The following is a 23,023-nucleotide window of genomic DNA, read 5'->3' on the forward strand; positions in this document are numbered from 1 at the left end:
TGATGGGAAGAAGGAACCTTCCCAGTGTGCAAGGTCAGTTTGGCCCCAACCTTCCTATGTGCTTATCCATTCATATTAACAGCTTTGAGGGGACCCTTTAGTAATCAGATGTTCATATACTAAACACTACCACCAGGAGCAGGACTTAAAAATTCACTAAATGCAAGCTAGGAGGAAGGCACAGACAACACGTAGTCCCCAAACTCATGGTTAAGAACAACACTTTTGTTCCTATAAAAGAGTGTGCTACATCTCTTCAGGCCCATATTTTTCCTAGGGATTGTTTACTGCTAGCAGGCCTGGTTTATGATATTTCCACCACGCCTTTTGGATCTTTTCATTGCCTTTTCTGTCTCAAACGTAAGCTTTGCATCTGTATTTTCAATGCTTTCAATAGCCTACTTCTCCCTTATCTATTTTCTGTCATTATACAAAGATTAATGCCAATTTGATTAGGTTTCTGTAGTTCACCTGCTGCTTTTTCAAACATCTTTTGTGCTTTCTTCCATGCTCTCCTTCTTGCTGGAGTTTTCTTTCAACAACCACAAAACCTGATTAATTTTCTTCAGCAAATCCCACCTTTTGTCTTCTTTGCCATGAAGTATACACAGAAACAAGAGTTCGACTGATGGTGTGTTGCAAACTGTGCCTTTCCTGCTGATCAATACAGTCTCATTGTTTCCCTCATCTGCCCATAGCCATCTGCTGTCTTTTGTCTTATACTTTTGAGCTCTTCAGGGCAGGAATTATCTTTTTGCCCTATATTCCTATACAATATAACATTATAATCACAGCTCGTGATTAAGGCTGCTAGATAACATTATCATACAAACAAATTATAACAATGGCAAAATTTGCTTCAAGTTTTTTGCAGATTTTTTTTTTTTAGAAATATGAGGCACTTCAGGAAAAACATCACCAAATCCACTGTTTTTTCAATGCCTCTGAAAAAAACGTTTAGAATAGCAGTAGGTGAGAATATTAATTCAAGTCTTTTAATATAGGGCTGGATCAGGCTCGGCAGGTCTGACAGCCTGTCTCCATTGTAACTCCTCCTAAAGGCAGGAAAAGGATTCTCACGGGAAATGAGTCAGGCCCTACGGAGCCCACGAGGCAGCATGCAAAAGGAGCTGTGCTACTGCCTGGCAAGATTGGTGGCTCAGACAGAGGACCACATAGTGACATTTTTATCATAATCCCTAATAGAAATATGCTATATTTTCCTGTTTATTTTTATTTTAAGGTGAATGTCACAAAAGTAAAAGGACTGCAACACTAAACGGGGGTCATAATAAGAGAAAATCCAAGGTTATTTCCACAGAGATTATGATTCAGGCAGACTGCTGTGAACCACAAATGCAAAATTATAAATACTACAAAGCGTGTATTTATGTGCAAGAGGCCTAAATTTCAGTTTCCGTCGAGAATCCTCTTTCCAGGGGCCTCTCTGTGCTGAAGTTATCTTGCACTGAACAGCGAAAGTGTTAGAATTTGCCCGTCTTTTCAGAGCCCAGCTCCAGCAGGCACTACCTGACTCAGCTCCCAAACTAGAGCCACAGCATCAAATTTCCCAACCCACTTAATTTGAAAGCCTGCCAAGATAGGTGAAAGACCTTATAAATATGTAAAGCAGGAAGTTCAAATTACACAGTGATGTAAATTCCCAGTGATTGATGCCCTTTTAAAAACAATAAAAATCCTCGAGAAACTACAATGTTGGTGAATGTGCTTCCCTCCCGATGCTGACTGGTGGTGCCGTGCCGAGTTTGGCTGATGTATTGTACTTTTCGTGCGGATTTTATTTTGGATTTCTACCACTTCCTGGAGGCCAGGGGGAGGCACAGTGGGAGGAACCAAAAAACTCGGTGCCACAGCCATTTTGTTTGTGGGCAGCATGGTAGAATTCTGTCAGTCAGTATAAGGAGGGGTTTTTAAAACAGTATTTATGGAAAAACTATTCCTGCCGTAACGGATGTATCTGTTGAATTTAGTGTTAATTTAGTTCTTTCATAAGGTAGGTATTTATAATTGTAAGTAAATTGAGTATTTGTTGGGATTCAAGCCTCTCCACTTTCCAGGAATCATGGATTTTGTTTCAGGCATGACTGGCTCTTTCGGATGCTGCGAGGCTGCCGGAGCCCGGCGGGGCGGGGGTGCGGGGGTGCCGCGGGGGGAGGCCGAGGGATGCGCCGGGCGGCACAAACTTGCTGCGGGGTTCGGAGTGGGGGCGGGGGCGGGGGGAGGGACGGAGGGAAAACGGCGAAGTCTCGGAATTATTTTTTCCAGCTGTCTTTCTTTATTAATTCTCAAGAGGCGGCTGCTCTCTCCGAGGGGAGGATGAGGCGTGGGGTTGCGCGGGGCGAGCCGTAGTTTTGCAGTGTCACCGAAAACCAGCGCTAGACTTTGGTCCTGTGTGCTCCAGAGGCGGGTGTAAAATGGCACACTGCATTTTTCCAGGCGGCGGCGGCGGGGGGAGCGGGGGGGCGGGCGGGGGCGCCGCTGCCCGCGGAGCCCATCGAGCCAACGCCGGCCCCGGCAAAGTTGTGACCCCGGCGGCACCGGGTCCCCCGCCCCGGCTGCGGCCGCCCGCCGACATCGCCCGCCGACCCTCGGGAAGCCGCCTCCTTCCTCGCCCGGCGATCCTGGCGGGGTGACGGGGAGGGGGAGGAAAGAAGAGAGAGAAGGAGGGAAAAAAAAAAAAAAAAGAAAAAGTCTCACTTTCTGCATTTGCGAAATATTTTAAGGATGTTCGGGAAGCCCTTTGCAGCATGGAGGTGGCTGGTTGTAGGAGAGCGAGTATGCAGTCCATATTGTTACAGCCCTTTTGCAAGGGCTGCCTTCTTCGAAGGTAAGTTTGTGGTTTTAACCAAAAACACTCGTTTCTGCGGTTTTTTGGCGTGTATTAGTGCTGTGGAGGATTTTCGCTGTGTTGATGAACAAAACGTAGTTTTGTATTTTTCATAGCTTTGATTTCATGTGTATCCCACCCAACGGTGTCTCCTTAATAGCGACGATTACTGAAGTCAGTTTTGTTTCCTCTTTAAAATTTTATACAAGCGAAGATCAAAAGCAATTTAACTTAAATTTAGGAGTATAAGAACTCAAATATTTTCCAGATGGACTTGGGTTTTTTTTTTTGGTTCTGGTTTTTTGTTGGGGCGGGGGGGCAGGGGGGAATTCTTTACCGAGTAATAAATGGATCCAGGACCAAATATGTGACTGTCTATATAAATATAATGCAGCTCTCCTGTATAAAGAGGCGTATTATGTTGCTGCTTTATGGTCTGATGGTGGCTAAAAGAGTTTACAATGCCATTTGTGATGGCTCTTGATGGATTACTTTGGTCTAAAGTGAGGGGGAAAACTGCCCTTGGTATGGTGAAGGTGGAGATGGACATAAGAGGGTTTATATGAAGTTATGTCTCTTAATAAACACTGACCTTTTTCTTTACAAATTCCAGCTCTTGTGGTAATTAGCTTAAAGCATTAGTTATATAAAGGTTCTTATTTCTCCACACTTCACTTAGATGCCTTGGTGTTGGGTTGTTTGGTTTTTCTTGGGGGGGGGGGAGGGGGAGGGGTGTTGAGTGTTTTGTTTGATTTTTTGCTTCCAAGAAGGTACATTTGGGAGACATTTTGTAATTTTTGGCATTTTTCTAGGCGCTTTCCTTTTTTTTTTTTTTTTTTTTTTTTCACCCGGTGGGAGATCTTTTTTGTTTTGCATTGCTCTGTGCTGGTGGCGCTGTGGGGCTCCGAAACAATTCCTGTCCCTGGCTCTAAAGGGGGAGGGGGCCGGGGGGAGAAAGGTGGGGCACGGGTTGATCTATTGTATCTTTTCCTTTTCTCTGTATCAAAAGTAACTGCAAATTAGTTAGAATGGCGATGAAATTGTATCTCTGGAAAATTGTAGTGTCGCATGAACTATGGCCCGGCAGAGGCATGACCTCACCCTTTCGCTGGTTTGTGTAATGAAGCAGATCCTTAATTTTTTTTTTCAATTCTGTACCTAGAGTCCAGTTTTCCTCAGTGATGAGATTTTTTGGTCTCACCCCCAAAATAATCTTACAGTGGCTGCAGATGAAAGGTTTTTAAATTATTTTTTGCAGCCAATATGGAAGGGTTTGGCACACACTTATTGTGCAACTAGTCCATTGTTTGCTTGTTGCGAAGTTAAAGGTTCCATCCACGGCTGGTTATCAAGCCCTAGGGTCCCCCTTGCTCGCGTGCTTGCATATGGAAATCTCCTAATGAAGTCTATAGGAGTTTGGGTTGTGTATGAAGGTGGGGTTGAAAAGAAGGGAAAGCCTAACATAGTCCTTCAGATTTTAAGAGGATTCACCTGAGGTGGGTGGGTTTCTTTCCTATTGCTAAGTGGAGCATGCATTTTACATGTATTTATAAATAGATATATGTTAATGTGTGTTGTTTTCTTTTGTTACAACCTACAGATCACCTCGGTTCTAAGTGCAAAAGGATTAGAAGGCTTTCTGCTAACGTCCATATTAGGTGTAAGAAAACAGAAGTGATTAATGTTCTAAGAGGGGTGGGAAGACATAGTCAAGCCCATGATCAGCGCATATATTGGAAACTCAACAGGTTCAGGAACAAATTTGACATTAAATTTAACACATTTTTAAGGAATCAATGTGCCTGTTATTTTGGAGTGATAAAAGCCGATAATTTTAGAGGCCTTTGCATCTATTTCACATTTCAATGTCTTCAGTATTTTCAAAGAATAAATTTGACAAATACTAGGCAGTTCGAAACAGTCTCTAAACTTCTCATGAATGTTTAAATCTTCAAAAATGCATTTAGATTTTATTTTAAAAGGAAGTTTGATCATTAAGTTAACTAGTTTTATGGAAACTGATATACAACTTCAGTAGATCTCTGTAATGGTGTCTTATTTGTTTTTATTTTTAAAGGAAGGTAGATTTTGCTTCTGTCTTAGGTAAAATACATCTTGCCACCTTCTGCCAGTAACAAATATATATCCAAGAGAGCAGTCAGCTTTTATCATCTCTGCTCTGTCAGACAAGATCTGCTTTTATGGATTCTTGCTGAAGCAGAGACCTGGTGGCCTATGACAGTGCAATATGGCCATTACTTCTTTGGTGTCCTGGTACAACTCTTAGATCTTGAGGACAACTATCAAGATATAAACCCTCTTAGAAAGTGTGGATTTTGGCCATCCTCCATTTCCATTTCTGAGACTTGATCACTAGGACATAAGGTTGGCATTTTGGGCACAGTTTATGCCAATAGAAATAGTGCCAGTTGTTGTTCAATCTATTACAATTATTATCAATCTCAGAGAATCACTGGGTTATTTAATTCTGATGCAACTTTTCTTTTTTGACATCGTTTAGACCAATGTTCAGTGTGCTCATCCATGGACAACAGTACTGAGCAAATGATAAACTGAGTTGCTTACTGAAGGTATTTTCATGCTTTTCTTATCATCCCGCACCATGAAAGTGACTATTTCTTGTGGCTGCAGCCTGTGCATGCAGGCCATGAACAAACTGATAGTTATGATCTTGCTGCTCAGAGTCAGTTCGAGCTCAGTGAAGTCAGCAAGAGCATGAAATCTGAATGGAAACTCGCTTCACACTTGCTCCTCTCTCTCCCATTCAGCTGGGGCTACTCTTTAACTTTGGTTGTGGTTTTGCAACTTCAAAGCTGCATCTGATGAAAGTGTCTGGTTTTACTCCTATCAAATCATAAGGTGAGAAGAGTGAAGTACTGATCTTCTCCAATTCAGTGGTTTTCTCACTTATCTCCTCCTTCCTTTTTGAGCCATTGTGTTGCCAATAAGGAGTACTCCCTGCATCTTCTGCAGAAATTCCTGGAAGAGTAATTTCTGTGGGGTGGCTCAATCTTTATTGTGTTTTCCCCACCTGCTCCTTCTGAAATTACTGTATGTGGAATTCCAGGACCTAAAGCATAAGAACTTTTTTTGGTGGGTTTTAAAATTTTCTCCCTTATATATACCTCCATTTCTAAGGTGACAAAACAAATATATTTTTCTTCTAATACAGTTTCCCTTTTACCTAGAAAGTCTATATAGACTCCAGACACCTTTAAAAGATATTTGGGTCTCTTGGCTTAAAATTGTTTGAAGTATGGCATCCTACTATAAATCAATCTTTTTCAAGAGCTTAACTCAACCTGGCTGACCAAAATGTTCTTTGTGCCTTCGTGACATTCTTCTTATGAATATTACTAGTATTATGTACTCAAGTAAGAGTCACGGTAAAAATGGCTGTCTAAAATTGTCATAGTAGTGCAAGATGTGTAGATCCCAGGCAGATATAATCAACTTCCAAAGTTAACCAAAATTCTGTGCAGACAGTTCCTCAGAAGTGGGCTGGTGGTGTAGAAGAAAGTTGTTTGGGGCTCAGTTCAAACAAAAGCCATAACCCTTGCTTCTCATATGTTGTGCTCTCCAGTTTCCTATGCTGATAATATACCTTGGTGCCTGGGATTTCTGTCTATTATCTTTTGAGGATTTTAAAGTATTCATTGTGTTCTTGATTCAACAAGATTTCAAGGGTGGGGGGGCTGTCTTTACATTGGAGACTTTGTGACATATTCTTGTTTCTCACCTTTCTTATTTCATGACTTTGCTAGCTGTACTTCTCCACATCATACTTGTCAGCATCAACTCGTACCAATGAATAGTTATTTTTAAACTTACTTCAAGGATCATCTGTTTCCCAGCTGTGAACAAAGGACAATATATTACACACCTGCTTCAGACTCTCATCCTGTACAAAGTTAGGTCTCTCCACACCTCTTCCAGACTGATATTTGCATGACCTTTCAGTGTTATGAAATTATCTGCTCTAATTCCTATATGCCAGAGGAGCTGCTATAGCTAGCACATCCTTCCACCTTTTAGCAGTCTTCATATTTTTCCTCTCTTAGCAAATAGCACAAGAAGTCAATTCATGTTACAATGAAGAGACAATCCTAGATTTTAAATTCTTTAGTAAATATACAGGGTGGGGGAATGTCAGTGCTTTGAAATAGAATTTCTGTCTTGTTGCTGGGAGCAAGAAAATATGCCTTGGACAGATGTGACCACACACCAGTGGATTCAGGTCCTGTGGGCTCCTTTAGACTCTTCGCTAAGTCACATTTCCAGTATAATGTGTTACCACTGGACTGTCCAGGAGCAAGATAATACCAATACTATAAAATTCCTTAATAGGAAGGTTTGTTCATCAATTCTCTACTGATAGTAGCTAAAGCCTAAAATTGGTGGTCAGAAGGTATTGCAGTGCTTAAAAAGTCAGTACATTTGCTAAAAATTATTCTCTCTGCTTATCTCCCAATATAAACAACAGAGAGATGGGAACTGCCAAATAATACGGGAGTCCTAGTCTTCACTACTTGTGCAGGGATGCTCTTGGATGCTCCTGGATGGTAAATGGAAAGTTGCTCAGAGCCATCCAACACCATACAACAGAAAATAGTAGTTACAGACGCAATGTCTTGCTTGGAGCACCAGTAAAAATAGCAAGTGCTCTAAATGTAGTTCACAGGAATTCTGAGTTGGAGCAAATGACTGAAAATGGGGGATGCTGACTCGCCATCTTCTGTTACTGAGGAGAACCTGGATCACTTTTGCTAGGGAATGGGAAAAGGATGAGTTAGATTTTACAATGCATTGAGCTCTGGGATTTCCAGAGGAAGAGAGAAAAGGTGGGGTTGGATCTCATCCCTGCTTCCAGAACTGTCTTATGGATTTTATTCAAAAATGTTTAAATGTAAAATGTAGGAATTCCAGGGAACAGTGAGCAGATTTGTTCCCCCCAGAGCAGTCTTCTTTTTGTCAGGTTCGGTTTTGGTTGTTCCTTGGGACAAGTGCATGGTTAGAGATCTGGGAAATAGGCCTGTAAGGTGGTATTAACTCGTGCTTCCCTAGATTTACAGTAAGTTGTGCTTCTGAGTGAATTTGAATCCCTGTATTGTATACATTTAATGTAGAACTTCTTTCACATGCCTTTAGATGAGTATTGTTAAATCTGTAATCCTCAGTGGAAAGAAACAAACCAAGTAAATCACAGCTTTAAAAAAATGAACAACAAAAGGACCCCAACAACAGCAAAACGACAAACCAACAGACACAACCAAATCTTGGACTTCTGCTGTGATAAGAACCGTATCTTAAACTTAACTGAGTATCCTGATCAGGTCTCCATCTGCCTCCTGTGATTAGTTCAGATGTGAATGTCCTCACTTCATCAGACATATCCCATGCCCCTGAGTTTGCTAATATTGACCTGTGCATGATTTAGGTAATGAAAAGTTAGCTCTTAATCCTCACTTCCCTTCAGAGCCTTGAGAAAATTACTAAATGGAAGCAAGACCTCTGGCCTCACAGGGGTGTGCATCTGGAATATTCATTAACACAAATAAGAGTGAGCTTTCCATGTTTGTTTAAACAGGCTAAAAAATCAGGTGACAGATCTGGGGATTTCAGTGTTATGGACATCCCTTTCTATTTACTGAAGAATCTTGGTGGTGCCATGACCTGATGACTAAAAGGATAATTTTCTGAAAGGGTCCTTTTACCTTACAGATTTTCATCTGTAATGCCAGGGGTAGACAGGGCATGTTACCCAGATGGATTTATTCAGAAGTTTTTTTTCTCAAGAAAATCTAAAATTTAATTTAAAATGTTATAATGCAGAGCAGCTGTATTATTTCTGATGGTCTTAAAGGTATCCCCACAAGGCAGAACATCTTGATGTCTTTAGACAAAGTGATTGTGTATTCACAATTCAAGAAAAGTGCCACAATCAGCATCTTCTAAGGAGAAACCATGCTGGATAACACAGGGGGGAAAAAGCATACATCTGATAACTCTGCATAGACACTTTCTGTTTAGCCCATATTCATCTATAAGCACATAATGAATGAAGATTCCATAAGAAAGTATTCTGATTTCTTTTGTCATCTCTGAATCAATTTCCAAGTTAAAAAATGGGTGTTATGGGAATCTGTGGGATTTGGAAGGTCTAGTCAAGCAGACTTCCAGATGAGCTACTTTAATGTGAGAAACTGTTTTCCTTCCCATCTTTCATATTCTCCCTTGATTTTTTTTTTTTAATTAGGCTGTGTCTCTTTATGCTAACACCCTTCTTGAGTTGCTTATAAATCAGAAGTTCAGCAGACTTGGCACATGTGACCAGTAGAAGGCTGGTGCACATTAACCCTGGTGTTAATGACAGGGATCTGTCGTGTTCTCTTGGTCAGAGGAGCAGAATGTCAAAACAGCTGTAAAACTGACACACTGCTCAATAAGAGAATGAGAATGGAGTGTCTTTATCGGAGATGGACGAGGGGGTTAAAGTCTTATGTGCTTATAATCTAAAGGATTTGAGAAAACCACTTTCCATTTGGCTGTGTTTCTCAGGTTGCCCTTACAGCAGATTTGGGGGTTTCATGGGGAGGTGAGAAGAAAACGCTGATGATATCACAACACCTCGGGCTTCCATAGCCCACCTCCATTAGTGACAGAGAAAATAATCTAATCTGATTTCTCTATTTTTCTTCTTACAGCAACTTCATGTTTGCATCTAAACCAAAACACTTCCCTCTCAACATCTGCCCATCTCCCACAAGTTGTTTGCATTCTCTAAATGTTGAAAAACCTCAGAAAATGTATTTTCTTCAGGTTAACCCTATCAGGGTTTTATATTTTTATGCCTCTGCTATCATTTAAAGATATACAGATATAGATATCTCAAAACAGTCTCATCTGATCAGTTTTATATTCAGAACTAGCCTCCTCTGCTGGATATTTACAGTCAAACTTAATTCATTAGGCCTTTTTTTCCCACTAGTGCAGCATTATTAATTTATGCATTCTGGAGTGTATATATAGACATTCAGCTATAAATATGATCATGATTATTTGTACCCCAGAAGACAGGCAATATTTTTATAACATTCACTCATGCTTAACTGAATATACATCAAACTACACTGCATAAAAAATCCACTTCTAAAATTGAAAGAATATTTGTATTCTTGCAGACTAATAGCAAGCCTTTGAAATCCAAAAGCTGACTTATTTGTATATTTTTCATTTCTTTGGAGACATATTTATTTAGGTAAAGATGGTATAGCCTGTATAAGGTATTTAATAACACATTTGTATTAATTTGATGTGGAATTCAGAGTTCACTCACACTGTAGGTATGTAGGTAGATCCCACTAACATTAATATTGAAAAAACTAAACATATATGTTAGGAAATGCCTCTTAATTCCAAGATGCAAATGTACTTTCCTGCACCAAAAGATTTCTGAAGCCGAGCTAATTCCTGTCTAGGAATAAGTCAATGTCTTCCTCATTGTCTGAGGGAAGCAGATAACATGCTTTCATTCTGATTCAGGAACTGCAATTGAAAGCATTTGGCTTTCTGTAGTAACTCCACATTATTTAACATCAGCAATATAATTCTGAAGTTTGAAAATACTTGATCATACTAACCAGGAGCCCTGAAGCACTTGAAACAATTTTTTATAGATTGACTTGCAAGACAGGATTTCTATCTTGGGAATGTGAGGTAAAAATCTAAAAAGTTAGAGCATATAATAGTAAGACATTCAGGTCTTCCTATTGAACTGAATTTGCCATTTTATTTGCATTTACATAGAGCCAGGCAACGACCAGGGTAGAAGTAAGTTTCTGAAGTCATGCAAAGGCACAGAGCCTGTCCCCAGTTAACCCCTTTATCCTGGGTTGGGGTGTGAGCATTGGCAGTTGAGGTTTATATAGTCATGCCATGTGTGTTTGTGGTGGGGGGTTTTTTGTTTGTTTTTAGCTTAATGGTCAATTGAAGGATTTGGGACAGTGTGCAGACCCGTGTACGGCGATAATTTCTCTACTTCTGTTTTCCTTTCTTAGCTTTCCACCTTATACTATGCAGAATATCAAAGATAGATATCCTTAGCTCTTTGATTGATGAATTAGCAATTGTGTTGGCAGGATAAGGTAGGGCTTTTTTATTTGTTTGGTTTTTTGTTTTTTGTTTTTCAAACTCAGTTGTGGTTTTGGTTGCTTTTTTGTTTTGTTTGTTTGCTTGCTTGCGTTTTTTGTTGTTTGTGTTGGGTGTTTTTCGCAAGAAAAGCATAAGGTTTTTGCCCTTCACCTGGCTCTTCTACTAGAAATCATACAGAATCACGTGATTAAATTTACTAGACTCAGAAATTATTCATGTGTTATAATCTGATGTTTGCAGAAGTCCATGCCTAAGTAAGAGGTGGTAACCAGTCCACCCAGCTCAAATTGTGTTTACCTAATAAATTGTGATTTTAGTATTACTATTGTTTTGTATGTCAGAACACAAAATGTTCTAGATAAAAGATTTAAAAAAAAACAACCCACAGCATAAAGTCAGACATTTTTTGATTTTGTTTTGTCCCTCTTTATCTTACTACTTAATCTTAAAAGATTAATTTGTGAAATGAGTTGGATGACTAAATCAAGAATTCAGGGTGTGTCTAGCATAGTATTTTAGAGGGGGTATGTATTACAGAATGAAAACATGAAAGAGAAACTCATAAATCACTTCTAACACTTAAAATTCTTCTGAATCCATTAAAACTTAAAACAGGGGAAGATGTATTTCAAGACAGAAGTCTCAGTATAATTTGTGTCTTTTTACCACCACTGTATCTAAAAGAATAATTGCTTCCACTATAACGTTTTCCCTAGACACATAAAAACTTAAGTCTCCGAAACAAGCTATATAAAGGAAACTGATTCTTTTCTGACAGTACTAAAAAAACTCCATCAAATCCTTTATGCTTTCAGATAGAGTCCATGTTACCATTTTCTTGCCTATCTGTCTAAGTGATGTTGGGACAAATGTTGAGTCTGTAAAATAATAATCCTAAATAATTAATTCCTCTTGAAGTCTTCCTAGTCCTCCTATGGATACAAATGCGTCCACCACCTCTAAGAGTTTGTCTGTTGTTGGAAAAGTACAGATCTGGCAATAGCTTTTGCTTCTCCTCTCTTAGTTTTGTCTCTTCTCAGTAAGAGAATTGCTGTCTAGTGGCTTTTCCTTCTCTTTTGGATATGGCTCCATGGCATATCCATTTGAGTATCAGCTTAGTTTCCCTGAGGATGCTGGACTCAAATTTTCCTTTCACATGGAAGATTGTTGCCTGTTGTACCTCCATATTAAAAATTTTGTCGGCAGTTTTGGAATCTAAAGGATTATGCATACTTATATTCTGTTGAACAGTAACTGAAATAGGTTATTAAATGCAATATTATCCCTTTTCCATCTCTGTTTGGTATTCTGCAGTCCAAACTGGAAGTGCTTACAAAAAATATAAGGTAACTGAAGGATTTGGCCATGCAGTACACGTTCCTACTTGCTCACTAAAATTTATATATATACATAAGACAAATTAATCTCCCTTCCTTGAGTCAAGAATAGAGGAAGAGATTTACTTGGTCACTACTTCAAATTATGATTCAGAGAACTTCAAATAAGCTTTGCATCTCAACCATGAACACATAAAATAACTCAGTGAATATATCATACCATTCTTTGAGACACCAAAGTTATGAAACACTAAATTATCTTTCAGAAAAGTGGCAGAAGTGATCACAAAGGTGTTCTACACCAGTTTTGTAGTGTGGTGTCTGAACTGTTTAAATGTGTGTGACAGTTTCATTATCTCTTTTAAAACAGACAGTTGATACAAGTAAATAAGGTGAAATTCACTAAGAATTACACCCGTTCATTTATGGTTGAAATCTTCATGCTATTAAGATAATTTCTGTATGCATGTACTTTCTATTGTAATATGACATTTTATAAAATAATGAAGTGTCATATTTGCATACATGTATCTCATTTTAATTCAAACTCTGTGTATCTCATTGAGATGATTTAAAATAATACAGCTATCTGAAATGTTACAAAACACATATAAGAAAGGTAGCTGAGAAGCAAATTTGAACAGTAGCATCACCAGCAAATGTAAAAGAGGAATATACATACAAAATCCATAAAAGCTTACTGCAGAACAAAAGAGATGCCTGGATCTTTCCAAATACCCCTAAGAGTAAGGCATTCTGGAAAAAAAACCCAAGTATGGTAACTTCAGAATGTGTCATTTCTTAATATTTGAACACTGAAAGTGTGTGCAGCAGGAGAGACCAGTGACACTTCTTATCAGTTCAGAATACTCAGCATTTATAGGGATTCAAAAAAAAACAGGTCAGCAAAATTGCTGTGTAAATAAGTGAAGAGTTATTAGAAGCAGGGTGTAAGGTAGTGACAGAGTGAGAAAAATAAAAATTGCAAATATTTATGGATACGAAAGTCAGTGTATAGTTTAGTGTAATACAAAATATGAACAAATCCTAATAAAAAAACCCCAAACCCAGAAATGTTTAAGAAAGCTTGCTTTTTTTTTTTTTTTCTAAGTTGAACAACTGTCTCCTAGAATTTTCTGTCCTTAAAATACAAAATGCTTGAGGCTAGAAGGCAACAAAAATGACGTGGTTTAACCTATATGCACGTCATGTGTAGTACTTTTGTGATGATTGCTGCTAGAATGGTAGACAATATTAAACCCATGTGCAAAAGGCTGTAATTCATGCTTAAGTAAATGACTGGAAGTCTTTCTTGAACTCAGAGAGGTTTTAAGCCATAAAACTAAATAAATACTAAAATTTGTAAAAACTCGTCAAACAGTACACGGGATTTGCAAACCAAAATAGCAAATTATGTTTTTGGGCTTCACAAACCCAAGTTAGAGAGCACAAGAGACCCCTACCCCTGTCTGTAAGTGCATGGCTCAAGTTGTATCTTTGCTCATAATGCTCAGCCTGAAGTTTGTACTTTTGAATGTATATTGAAATGGTTATATTTACTAGCTGCATAGCTGATACATAAAGTGCTTTCATTTTAGTTAAGCTTCTTTTGTTTTGAGATCATAAAAAGATAAAGCCTTAAAGAAATGCCCCAAATTATTTCAGCAGTTAAAAAAAAATAATGATAGCAATTCTAAATGTCTTTTCATTATATTTCAGTTACTTTACCTTACAGTTCAATTTTTTAAATAGACACGTAACACTTTGGTTCAACAAATTAATTTATACTTACTGCTCTTTTACTGAGAGCTTGCAAAGAGTATTTTGGTCACTATACAGAACATACCAATTCTGTCATAGTGCAGCACTGATGTCCACAGATGTAAAGTGTGCATTTTGGTAAAAGCTACAAAATGGAAAAAAATCTAAAATATACCTGCATTTTCTAACTGAAAGGAAGATAAAATGGAAATACCAGTCTGGTTATTTTCTATACCCTTTTCCTGTCATCATCTTTTACAGAACGGACATCAAGGCTGATGCCACATTGTTTTCAATTATCACACTTTCCATCTTATTAGCAAATTGATTTTGAGGCCTAATCATCTTCTGCTACAAAATATTTAAATACAGTCTTTTATTGGCAAAACATTAAAAGCTGATGAGCCCAAGAGTTTCAGGCCAAAACTTTTTCTTAATGCACTGTCCTCTTTGTATCCAAATGTTATTGTCCATTCTGCTTGCTCTGTACTTTTCTCAAGCCTGTGGCAGGGTTGGAAATGCAAAGGTCAATTAAGGATAAGTTTGAATTTGATTATTCTTCCTTTATAGTTTAGGATATTTTCAATACTTTGCTTACAATTATGTTCACTATGTATTGTTTTCCTTTCATCAGAATAAGTGGAGAGTTGTATTTAATGGCCTTATTTTTTGCTTAGCTGCCAGGTGTTTCATTTTCATTTAATTTTTTAAGTCTAAGCTAATCTATGATGGCATACTGTGATTTTTGGGTTGATTCTTTTTCAGCACCTTATCTCTCTGCTAATTGGATAAACTAAATTATTTGGTATTTGTGGAAAAGGGTGTAGATGTTTTACAGGCAATTTATTTTAGGATTATATTTCTAGCTAGTGTGTGCTTTAAACTTTAGAATTAGACTAAAAAAAACCAACAACAAACCAACAAACAAGTCTTCCTAAAAAAAAGTCTCATTGCCCCTAGCTGTCTTCCACTGCATTACCCATTTGCAGTACCGGTAGAATTTATCATCCCAGAGAGGTTATGAAGCCAAATGAGTTGCAGTTTAAGCAGTTTGGGAAACCTAGAGGGAAAACAGTCACGCAAATTGTTGGCTTGAAACTGCTGTTAACAACTGCATCTAGTAATATTTCACCTAGTGTCTAGTAGTGACTTAAGGCTGAGAATGGTGGTGGTATTATTATTGTTACTATTATTAAAGAGGTGATGCGATTTTTAAAATGGCTTTTGTTTCTGTTATAGAGATAACTTCTAAAATTGCGAAGCAAACTAAGGTTTTTCTAATTTTTTTTTGTTATATCTATGCCGTATTTCTGAAAGTTCCGTTTCCCAAGAGTAGTATGTGATAAAGAACAAGTTCTGTCTACCAATTCTCGTGTGACAGTAAAAACGACAGTATTTTGCATTAAAATTGGAGGGACAGTCAACACACCTATCTCGCATTTTAAATGAAAATAAGCATAACTTCAATAAGATGGATTTTACTACAGAACTAGAATTCCATTATCACCTGGTGCGAGAACATACCTGAGCATGTAGTGTTCCTTAGCTAGACGGCTGCAGCCCTGGCCTGGCGGGAACGGAGTTTGACGTTCCTGTGGCCGCGCTGGGATGCCCTGGGGCGGCTTGTGCAGAGAGCACCGAGAGCGGGGTAACTCGGCATTTCCGATTCCTTGCTTAGAGCCGAATAGTGCATCAATTTAATCGACTCACTGAGATGTAAACGAGCTTCCCTAATCAGACATGCTCAAGTGAGTTCTACCCTTTGCCTGGGGTGAGCTCGCTTGAGTGGGTCATTGATAATAACTGAAGTCCATGCAAGGGTTAAACCAGTTCACGTGTCTGCATTTGCTGTCGGACTAAGTTTCTGAAAACCTCAGAGAAACGGGATGGAAGTGCTGTTGTGGAGGTGCCCGGTTCTTACGGTTCTTCACCGTTTTCGGGCAGGGGCCCGTGCTTCCCCTTTATTTAGCACGGACTCGAACTCGGTTCGGTGACGCGGGGAGGGACAGAGCCCGGCGGGCGGCTGCGGCTGAGGAGCCGCGCCGCGCCCTGAGGCGAGGGGCGCTCCCGGGGCGGCCCCGCGGTCGGACCCCCCACTCGCGGGGCGCCGCTCCGGCTGCGGCCGGGGGCACCGCAGCCCACCCGGGTCGGGGTGAATTCAGAGCCCGGCGCCGCTGTCCCGCGGTCTGGCCCCCAAGAGGACGGAAAGGTCGGGGCCTGCACCTCCCCGCCTCTTTCGCCCAGGTTTCCCAGAGCTGTCATGGTCAGGCGCGGCTCCAGGGGAGGTTCCCCCCGTGGTGAGGGGCTGGGGGCTGCCCCAACTGCCTCACTCCGGCAGGAGTGGAGCGCGGCTCCAAGGCACAGCTTGGCGGCCGGCGGAGCGGTGCCGCACACGCTTATTAAAGCCGCCTTTGCTCCCGGCTGCGCCCCCGATCCCGGTGCCCCGATCCCGCTCCGGCAGCTCCGAGCCCTCCCGCGCTCTCGATCCCGCTCGGGCCGCTCGCAGCGTCCCGCGCTCCCGAGCCCGCGCCGCCGTGGCCGCGCTGCGCGCGCTCCCCCCGGGCGGCGCCGTGCCCGCGCCCTGCGCGATGCAGTGTGGGAATGGCTGTGGCGCTGGGGTTGGCTGAAAGAGGCGGCCAGTCGAGGTTTAATGTCCGCCATGTTGGCCGTGGCGTATTGAGCGGAACCGGAGCGGCGGAGGAGCGGAGCCAGCGCCCAGCCCAGCCGCGCCAGCGGGCGCCGCCGGGCCCCGTGTCGGAGTGCGCCCCGCCCCGCCGGGGGAGCCCCGGTCCCTCCATGAGATCGCTCGGCGGGGTCCGGCTCTCAGCTCGGAGCGCGCTTGCCGTCGCCCCCCCCTTCCCAGCCGGAGCCGCCATCGCCGCCTAACATGAGCAAACTGTCGTTCCGGGCCCGGGCGCTGGACGCGTCCAAGCCGCTGCCCGTCTTCCGCTGCGAGGACCTGCCTGACTTGGCCGAATATGCCTCCATTAACCGGGCCGTGCCGCAGATGCCCACGGGCATGGAGAAGGAAGAGGAGTCGGTACGTGAGACCCCCCCCCCCCTCGGCCGGGTCCCACCATCCCCCCCGCACCCGGGCCCCCACCTTCGCCTCTGCGCAAGCACAAAATGGCCGCCATCTTCTCCCCGCTCTCCCCGCCCGCCGGGAGGGGGGGGACACCCGCGGCGGGAAGACGCCGAGTCTGGCCGTCCCTCACCGCGCCCTCCCCCGGAGCTCCCTCACGGCCTCTTCGCCCCCACGCTTGTGCCCCGCGGCTGCCGGCGGCCCTTCCCCGGGGCCCCGAAAGGCACAAAGGGGGTCACGTGACACCGCGGGGCGGCCGCCATTTTGTGTCTCGGTCCTTGGGCCGGGCCTGGTGCGGCAGCCGCGAGGAGCAGACGGGGCCCGGCGGCGGCGCCGTGCGCGCGCTGCCCCGCCGGGGGGCGCTGCCGAGCCGGACGGCGCCGCGGGGGGCGCGCGGCAGCGGGAGCGCGCGTGGGCCCGGCCGCCCTCAGGGGAGCCCGGCCCGGCGGGGCCCGTGCCTTTTCCTTTTCCCTTACCAGAGATAGAAAGGGTTTGTGTTTGGGTTTACCAGAAAACCCTGCAAGTGCCTTCAGACAGTGTAAGTAGTGTAAGTAAAGTTGTGATGGTCCCTACGAAAGTCAGTTTTGAAGCGCTACTCAGGGTAAGGAAATCCGTGTTGGAGGCTAAAAGTCTATCGCTTCCTGCTCGGTTTTGCTGTCTCAGTGGAGGATGAAACTTTAAACCATTTTGAACTTCAGGGTCATTTAATCATTCACTTAAGCGCTTTCCAAGATAGCTAAAACAATCAGTAGCTATTATTGCTGAAGGTAAAACACTTGGTAACTGTTACTGTTAAAGACTCTGCTCTGAAGTGTGTTATTTGCAGTGTTGTAAATCTTTAATTATTTCCGTAGTATAATCTGTTTTCCCCATCTGTGCATTAAGTACAGCAAATAGGGAAGTACTGTAGAAATACAGTTATGTAAGCGTGTTTTGAAATTTGGTGCTAAGAACAAAGGTGACACTAGCTCAGTTGGTTAGAGCAGGGTGCTAATAAAGCCAAGGTTGTGGGTTCGATCCTCTTTTGGACCATTCACTTAAGAGTTGAACTTGATGATCCTTGTGGGTCCCTTACAACTCAGAATATTCAGTGATTCTGTGACAATTTCATAGTCCTGAGTTTTTCTAGCTGTTAGACTTCCATTGTCCTTTGAAGGTGACAAGCTTTAAAGTTTCTGTTTGTAGTTCTAGATGTAGCAAACTTGGAGTTGCATTTGTTTTAAAAGAGGTATCCTCTTTAAATGGAGTTTCCTCTTTGTGGCACTATTGCTCTTAGTTAATGGATTGCGTGAATTTTTATGAAATGTCTTCGGACAGAAAGGTTTCTAGAGAATAATGTGCTTTGTGTGTTGTTGTCCATAGAGTAACCACTCTCTGAGGCTCTTTTTTTAGCATAACTCCCTACCATTTTAACATAATTCGGTATTTCCAAGTCTTCTGCAAGTCATAAGTTGCTTTAAACATCTGCTAAAATGTATACTGTGAAGTGTCGTGGTTTTGTGGTTGTTTTTTTAAATTTTTCTAATTGGTAGGTTGGGTTTTATCAGGTTGTTTTGGTGGTGTTTATTTTTGTGAAGATGCTTAAAACTTCAACATGGTATCCATTGAGGAGTATTTACTGCTACTGTAGGTAGCAGTGCTTAGGATGCTTGTGTTTCTATCGGGCACAGATGACCTATTCTGAAGTGATACCTGTAGATTTTGAATATGAGAGAAAGCACCTTTAATTTCCTCTGGTACCAGAATTTTAAATTTTGTTGTTTGTTATGACGCTTGCTGAGTTTCTCAGTTCAAGAGTGAGAATGCATGCATGCATTTATTTATGTAGAAATGTCAGGTTGCTGTCTTTTCTCTTTTACTGTTTGCCTGGCAGTTACAAGTTTTCAGGCTAGAAAATTACATGGGCTGTCTGTATAGTCTCCCTAAACCCAGAGATATATGTCCTAGCTAAGTAAAAGTAGTAATGGGTAAGGAAAAGATTTTAAACATTAATTATAAGACTTGTTTTTGTGGTTAACCTGATGCTTTTGTTTCCTAAATTTAGCTTTGAGGGTTAGCTCTAGGTATAAGTAGACGCTTCCCACAGCTAAAGTTTGCTTCTGCATTTGTTTTGAATATGTGTGTACGCACACAAACACACAGCTCCAAAAGAAATTTGTTTGCTGTCCGTAAACACAGGTGTCTTTCTGAATCATTTTTGGACCTTCTTATGTAAAATAGTTTTGATATTAAACTCTTGTTCCATATTGTTTCTGCAAACTTTTTAAATTTCCTTCCTTCCCTCTTGTTGACCTAAAAAGCTTTCTCTTCAGTTTATATTAGTGGTGACAACAGAGAGCACAGTTCTATGACTTAAGTTGTGGCAAACCTCATAGGTTTAATTCCATACTGTGTTCTGTTTCCCAAACTTCAGGTCATGCAGGATTTTGGAAAGTTGGTAGTTTGTGTTATGTAGCTGAAGACTTGAGTTGGAGGATTTTTTTTCCCTAATGCTTACAAAAATGATGGATGTTCTTATTAAAAACAGATGGCAAAGTGTCCATAAGATTCTGGAGGAGAGGGTGTCTTCAACTAGTGTGAATAAGCATTTTTAACTTTTTATAAATAGAATTCTAACATTGGTTTGAGTTTTGCATAAATGTAATTTTAAATGAACAGATATTTGGATCTAAGAGATCTCCTCTTGACTAAATGACTTTCCCTAGGGAAAAATGCAATCAAAGAGATTTAATATTCAGGCATCAAGTCACAAGATATTTAAATGACTAATTACTGTTTTGATGCACAAAAAGGAATCTAATTTTGCTTCACTTTCATCTTACCTTTCTCCCATCCTGTGCCTACAAAGAAGTGAATAGTGAAAATAGTGTATTTTCATTATTACAACTGGAAGCTTCAGTTTAGAAGTGTTATTCTGTAAGTCTTCTGAAGGAAAAACAACCTTGCTGAGTCTATGGGAGTTGTAAAATATACAGTTGATACTAGGGATGTAGTAACCCTTTTAAAGGAAGTGACAGCTAAGGGCCTTAAGTGGTGTTAATTCTGTTACAAGGGGAGTCTGCCTTGCTTCAAGTCATGGCTTCAGTCAGTGGTTTTGTTTGGAGGTAAAAGATGAGTAAAAAAACTCTGACATGAAGACAGCGGTACTGGAAGTTACCAACTGATCTTGTGTTCTGACAGATGGTTTAGCTGCCAGATTTCTGAGATAAACACGTTGTGGCTGTTGCCAAGTCTGTTGCTAAATCTAAGAAACTGGAAAGTATCATGAGACATACACATTTTTAAAAAAATCCTTCAAAATGTAATGGAACTTCTTACATAACATTAAACATCCCGATATTATTTCAAAATGCAGCTTTTGAGTGATACAGATCCTCAGTGCTGTAATTTTGAGAACCAGACAACAGACCACTGTTAATAATACAATAATGCAGATTTGGCTATCAAGTTCGTTGATAACAGTGAACAAACAAGTAGGTGGAGTGGATTTGTTTAGCATTTATATAGGACTTTTTAAAAGGTGTTCATTTGTGTACTCTGTGGTTTTCTGTTTTTGAGGAGGCAGATTCTAGACTAAAAGGAGACAGCTGGAAAAGCAGACCAGAGGTAACTTTAGCTAAGCAAGTTAAAAAGTGAAAAAATACGACAGACTGAAGCTTTTTGAACGTGTTCAGTAACACTTCAGAAAGTATGTGTAGCTCTACAGGTAGCCTAGATTTTATGGCCTCCAACCAAACCAAGGGAAACTACACTTCCTTTCTTTGCATTTTTTGAAAGGAAAGTAGAAAGGACACACTCTACATGTCTAGCCTCTAGATTATCTTAGATAAAAAATAGAAATTTGGGGGGGGGGGGGGAAGGGGTGTTGAGACTTCATGGATCATTTAAAAAATACATCCTTATGGAAAATTACTATGAGTATAGTTGGTTGGGTTCTGGGTTTTTTTTAAGAGAGTGAAAAGGAAGGAACAAAGCCATGTGTTGGAAGGACACCATGCCAACATTAATAAGGCTTTTTTAAGATGTTGGGAAGTTAAAATTTCTTAGTTGAAGCAGTGCCCTAGCAAAGATTAGTGTGAGCAGAGATACTTTCAATTAAGTGCCTTAGTATAGATCTGAGAAATTAATTACCTGATAGAAAACTTGTCTGTGTTGATGACATTTCCAGAGTTAATAACAGCCCTAGGGTTGTGGGAATTATCATGCGTTTCTGGAGGGGAGTTGTTTCATTTTTTCCCTGAGTGAGTTTGTTATCCTTATGTAAATGCTGATAGTACTGTGGTCTGCTAAGGTTTTGGATGTTCGTTTTGGTTTCTGTCTTCTGTGTGTTCAAGTTTGTATAGGTTAAATGCGCTTTCTCCCTTAGGTACAGTTTTTTAAATGCCAGTGTCTCTGTCCTTGGTGTTGAGGTAGGAGAGAGAGAGAATGCTGTTGCTTTATTGAATTATTCCTAACTCCTTCTTCTGACTGAGATCCTGGTCTGGTGATGAATCCTTGTCCTCACCCTAGCTCTGGTGTAGCTGCTTGCTTGTCCTACTAGATTTCTGATGGTGATGCACTATGTGGAGTTGTTATTGTGGTTCACAGTTTAAAATTAAAGCTTGATTTCTAATGTTAGTTAGTGTTGCTAGTTAGAGATAGAAGAATTAAGCACCCAGAGTCCAAAATTATAATCTGTACAGCTGTTCATTCAGTTCTTACTGTTTTCTTTTGTATATGTGTCATGGTCTAACTGACAGCTTGCACAGGGGCTGGAATTAAGTCTGTATGTGTAATTATCATTTCTGGATACTGTCATACTCTGTTACCTGGTGTTTGAGCAAGCTGTTGAAATAGTTTACGTTCTGTTTTTGATCTCTTTAAATCCACAGTTGTATTACCTTTCCTGCACTGGCTTTGGGGATGTTTAAGAAAAGCTTATATGTTAAAATTTCATTATTAGATGTAATTTTCCCCCTTCAGCATGACCTGTCAGTATTTGCTAAATGCTGTTGAAGACCCGGTGAAGATAAGCTAATGTTCATTCAAATGCTTCAGAACACTTCAAACATATTCTCTAATAGGATGTGTCTTAATTTAACAAAGTGCTACTGGTAAATTTTCATTTACCCACTTTGGATAGGCTCAAGGATCACATCCTTTCCATGGAACTGCCTTGGGCACTGCTAGCACAGATCTCTTCCAAGCCATGTCTGCACAGAAAAATATTTTTCTCCTCCCAAATCCATACTGCAGGCATTGGGAGGCTACCATATCCAGGGTCTCTTGCTGCTGAAACAGCTGTTTTTAGCTTATCAAGGGAAAAAGTTGGTAAGGAATGTACAAAAAGGCACCCATATGTTATCATCTAAGCCCTAATGAATTAAAAATGTGTGAAGTAAGCATGCAGCTGAGGTGTAGTGAGTCAGTGTATGAACAGTGCTAACTTACATATGGAAATTTCACTAAAGGTTCTCCAGTCTTTTTTTTTTTATTACATTCTTGCCAGCTTAAGAAACTGCATTCTGTGAGTGCTTCCATGAAAGTGTGTATTTCTAATTGTGTGCATGGGGCCTTAAGTACGCTTAAACTAACCACTGCCTTACTGATGCATGACTGATGGGTATTGAGTATTTTAGAGTCTTGTTGGGGCAATCAGAATTACATGAATGTAAAATCATAGCAGGTACTGTAACTGAATCATTAGTTTCCAGCCTGGGTTTGTTGGTTTTTTGGGTTTTGGGTTTTTTTTTTTCTTTGATGCAGTGTTAGGAAACTCTGTAAAGCTTTTTGCTTACTAACAGAAGAGAATCTGTGCCCCCCTCTCCAGCTGTAGAAGTCCTG

The 23,023-nt window shown here is 40.9% G+C and overlaps 1 protein-coding gene across 6 annotated transcripts in view; it reads left to right on the top strand.

Moving 5' to 3' along the window:
- The first annotated feature begins 2,713 nt into the window (after nt 1-2,713).
- The window catches only part of EPC1 (enhancer of polycomb homolog 1), a 63,096-nt gene continuing 42,786 nt past the window's right edge, over nt 2,714-23,023 (top strand). For 4 of the 6 annotated variants that reach the window (XM_082291067.1, XM_082291063.1, XM_082291068.1 and 1 more), the window contains exon 1: nt 16,725-17,158. In XM_082291067.1, the coding sequence (XP_082147193.1) occupies nt 17,006-17,158 (153 nt within the window). In that variant the 5' untranslated portion in view covers nt 16,725-17,005. Of the gene's footprint in view, nt 2,849-16,724; nt 17,159-17,737; nt 17,802-23,023 lie in introns of those variants that run through there. The other 2 variants (XM_082291066.1, XM_082291065.1) reach the window with 2 other exon arrangements.

This window comes from Coloeus monedula (genome assembly GCF_965178545.1).
Source record: "Coloeus monedula genome assembly, chromosome: 1".
Lineage (NCBI taxonomy): Eukaryota > Metazoa > Chordata > Aves > Passeriformes > Corvidae > Coloeus > Coloeus monedula.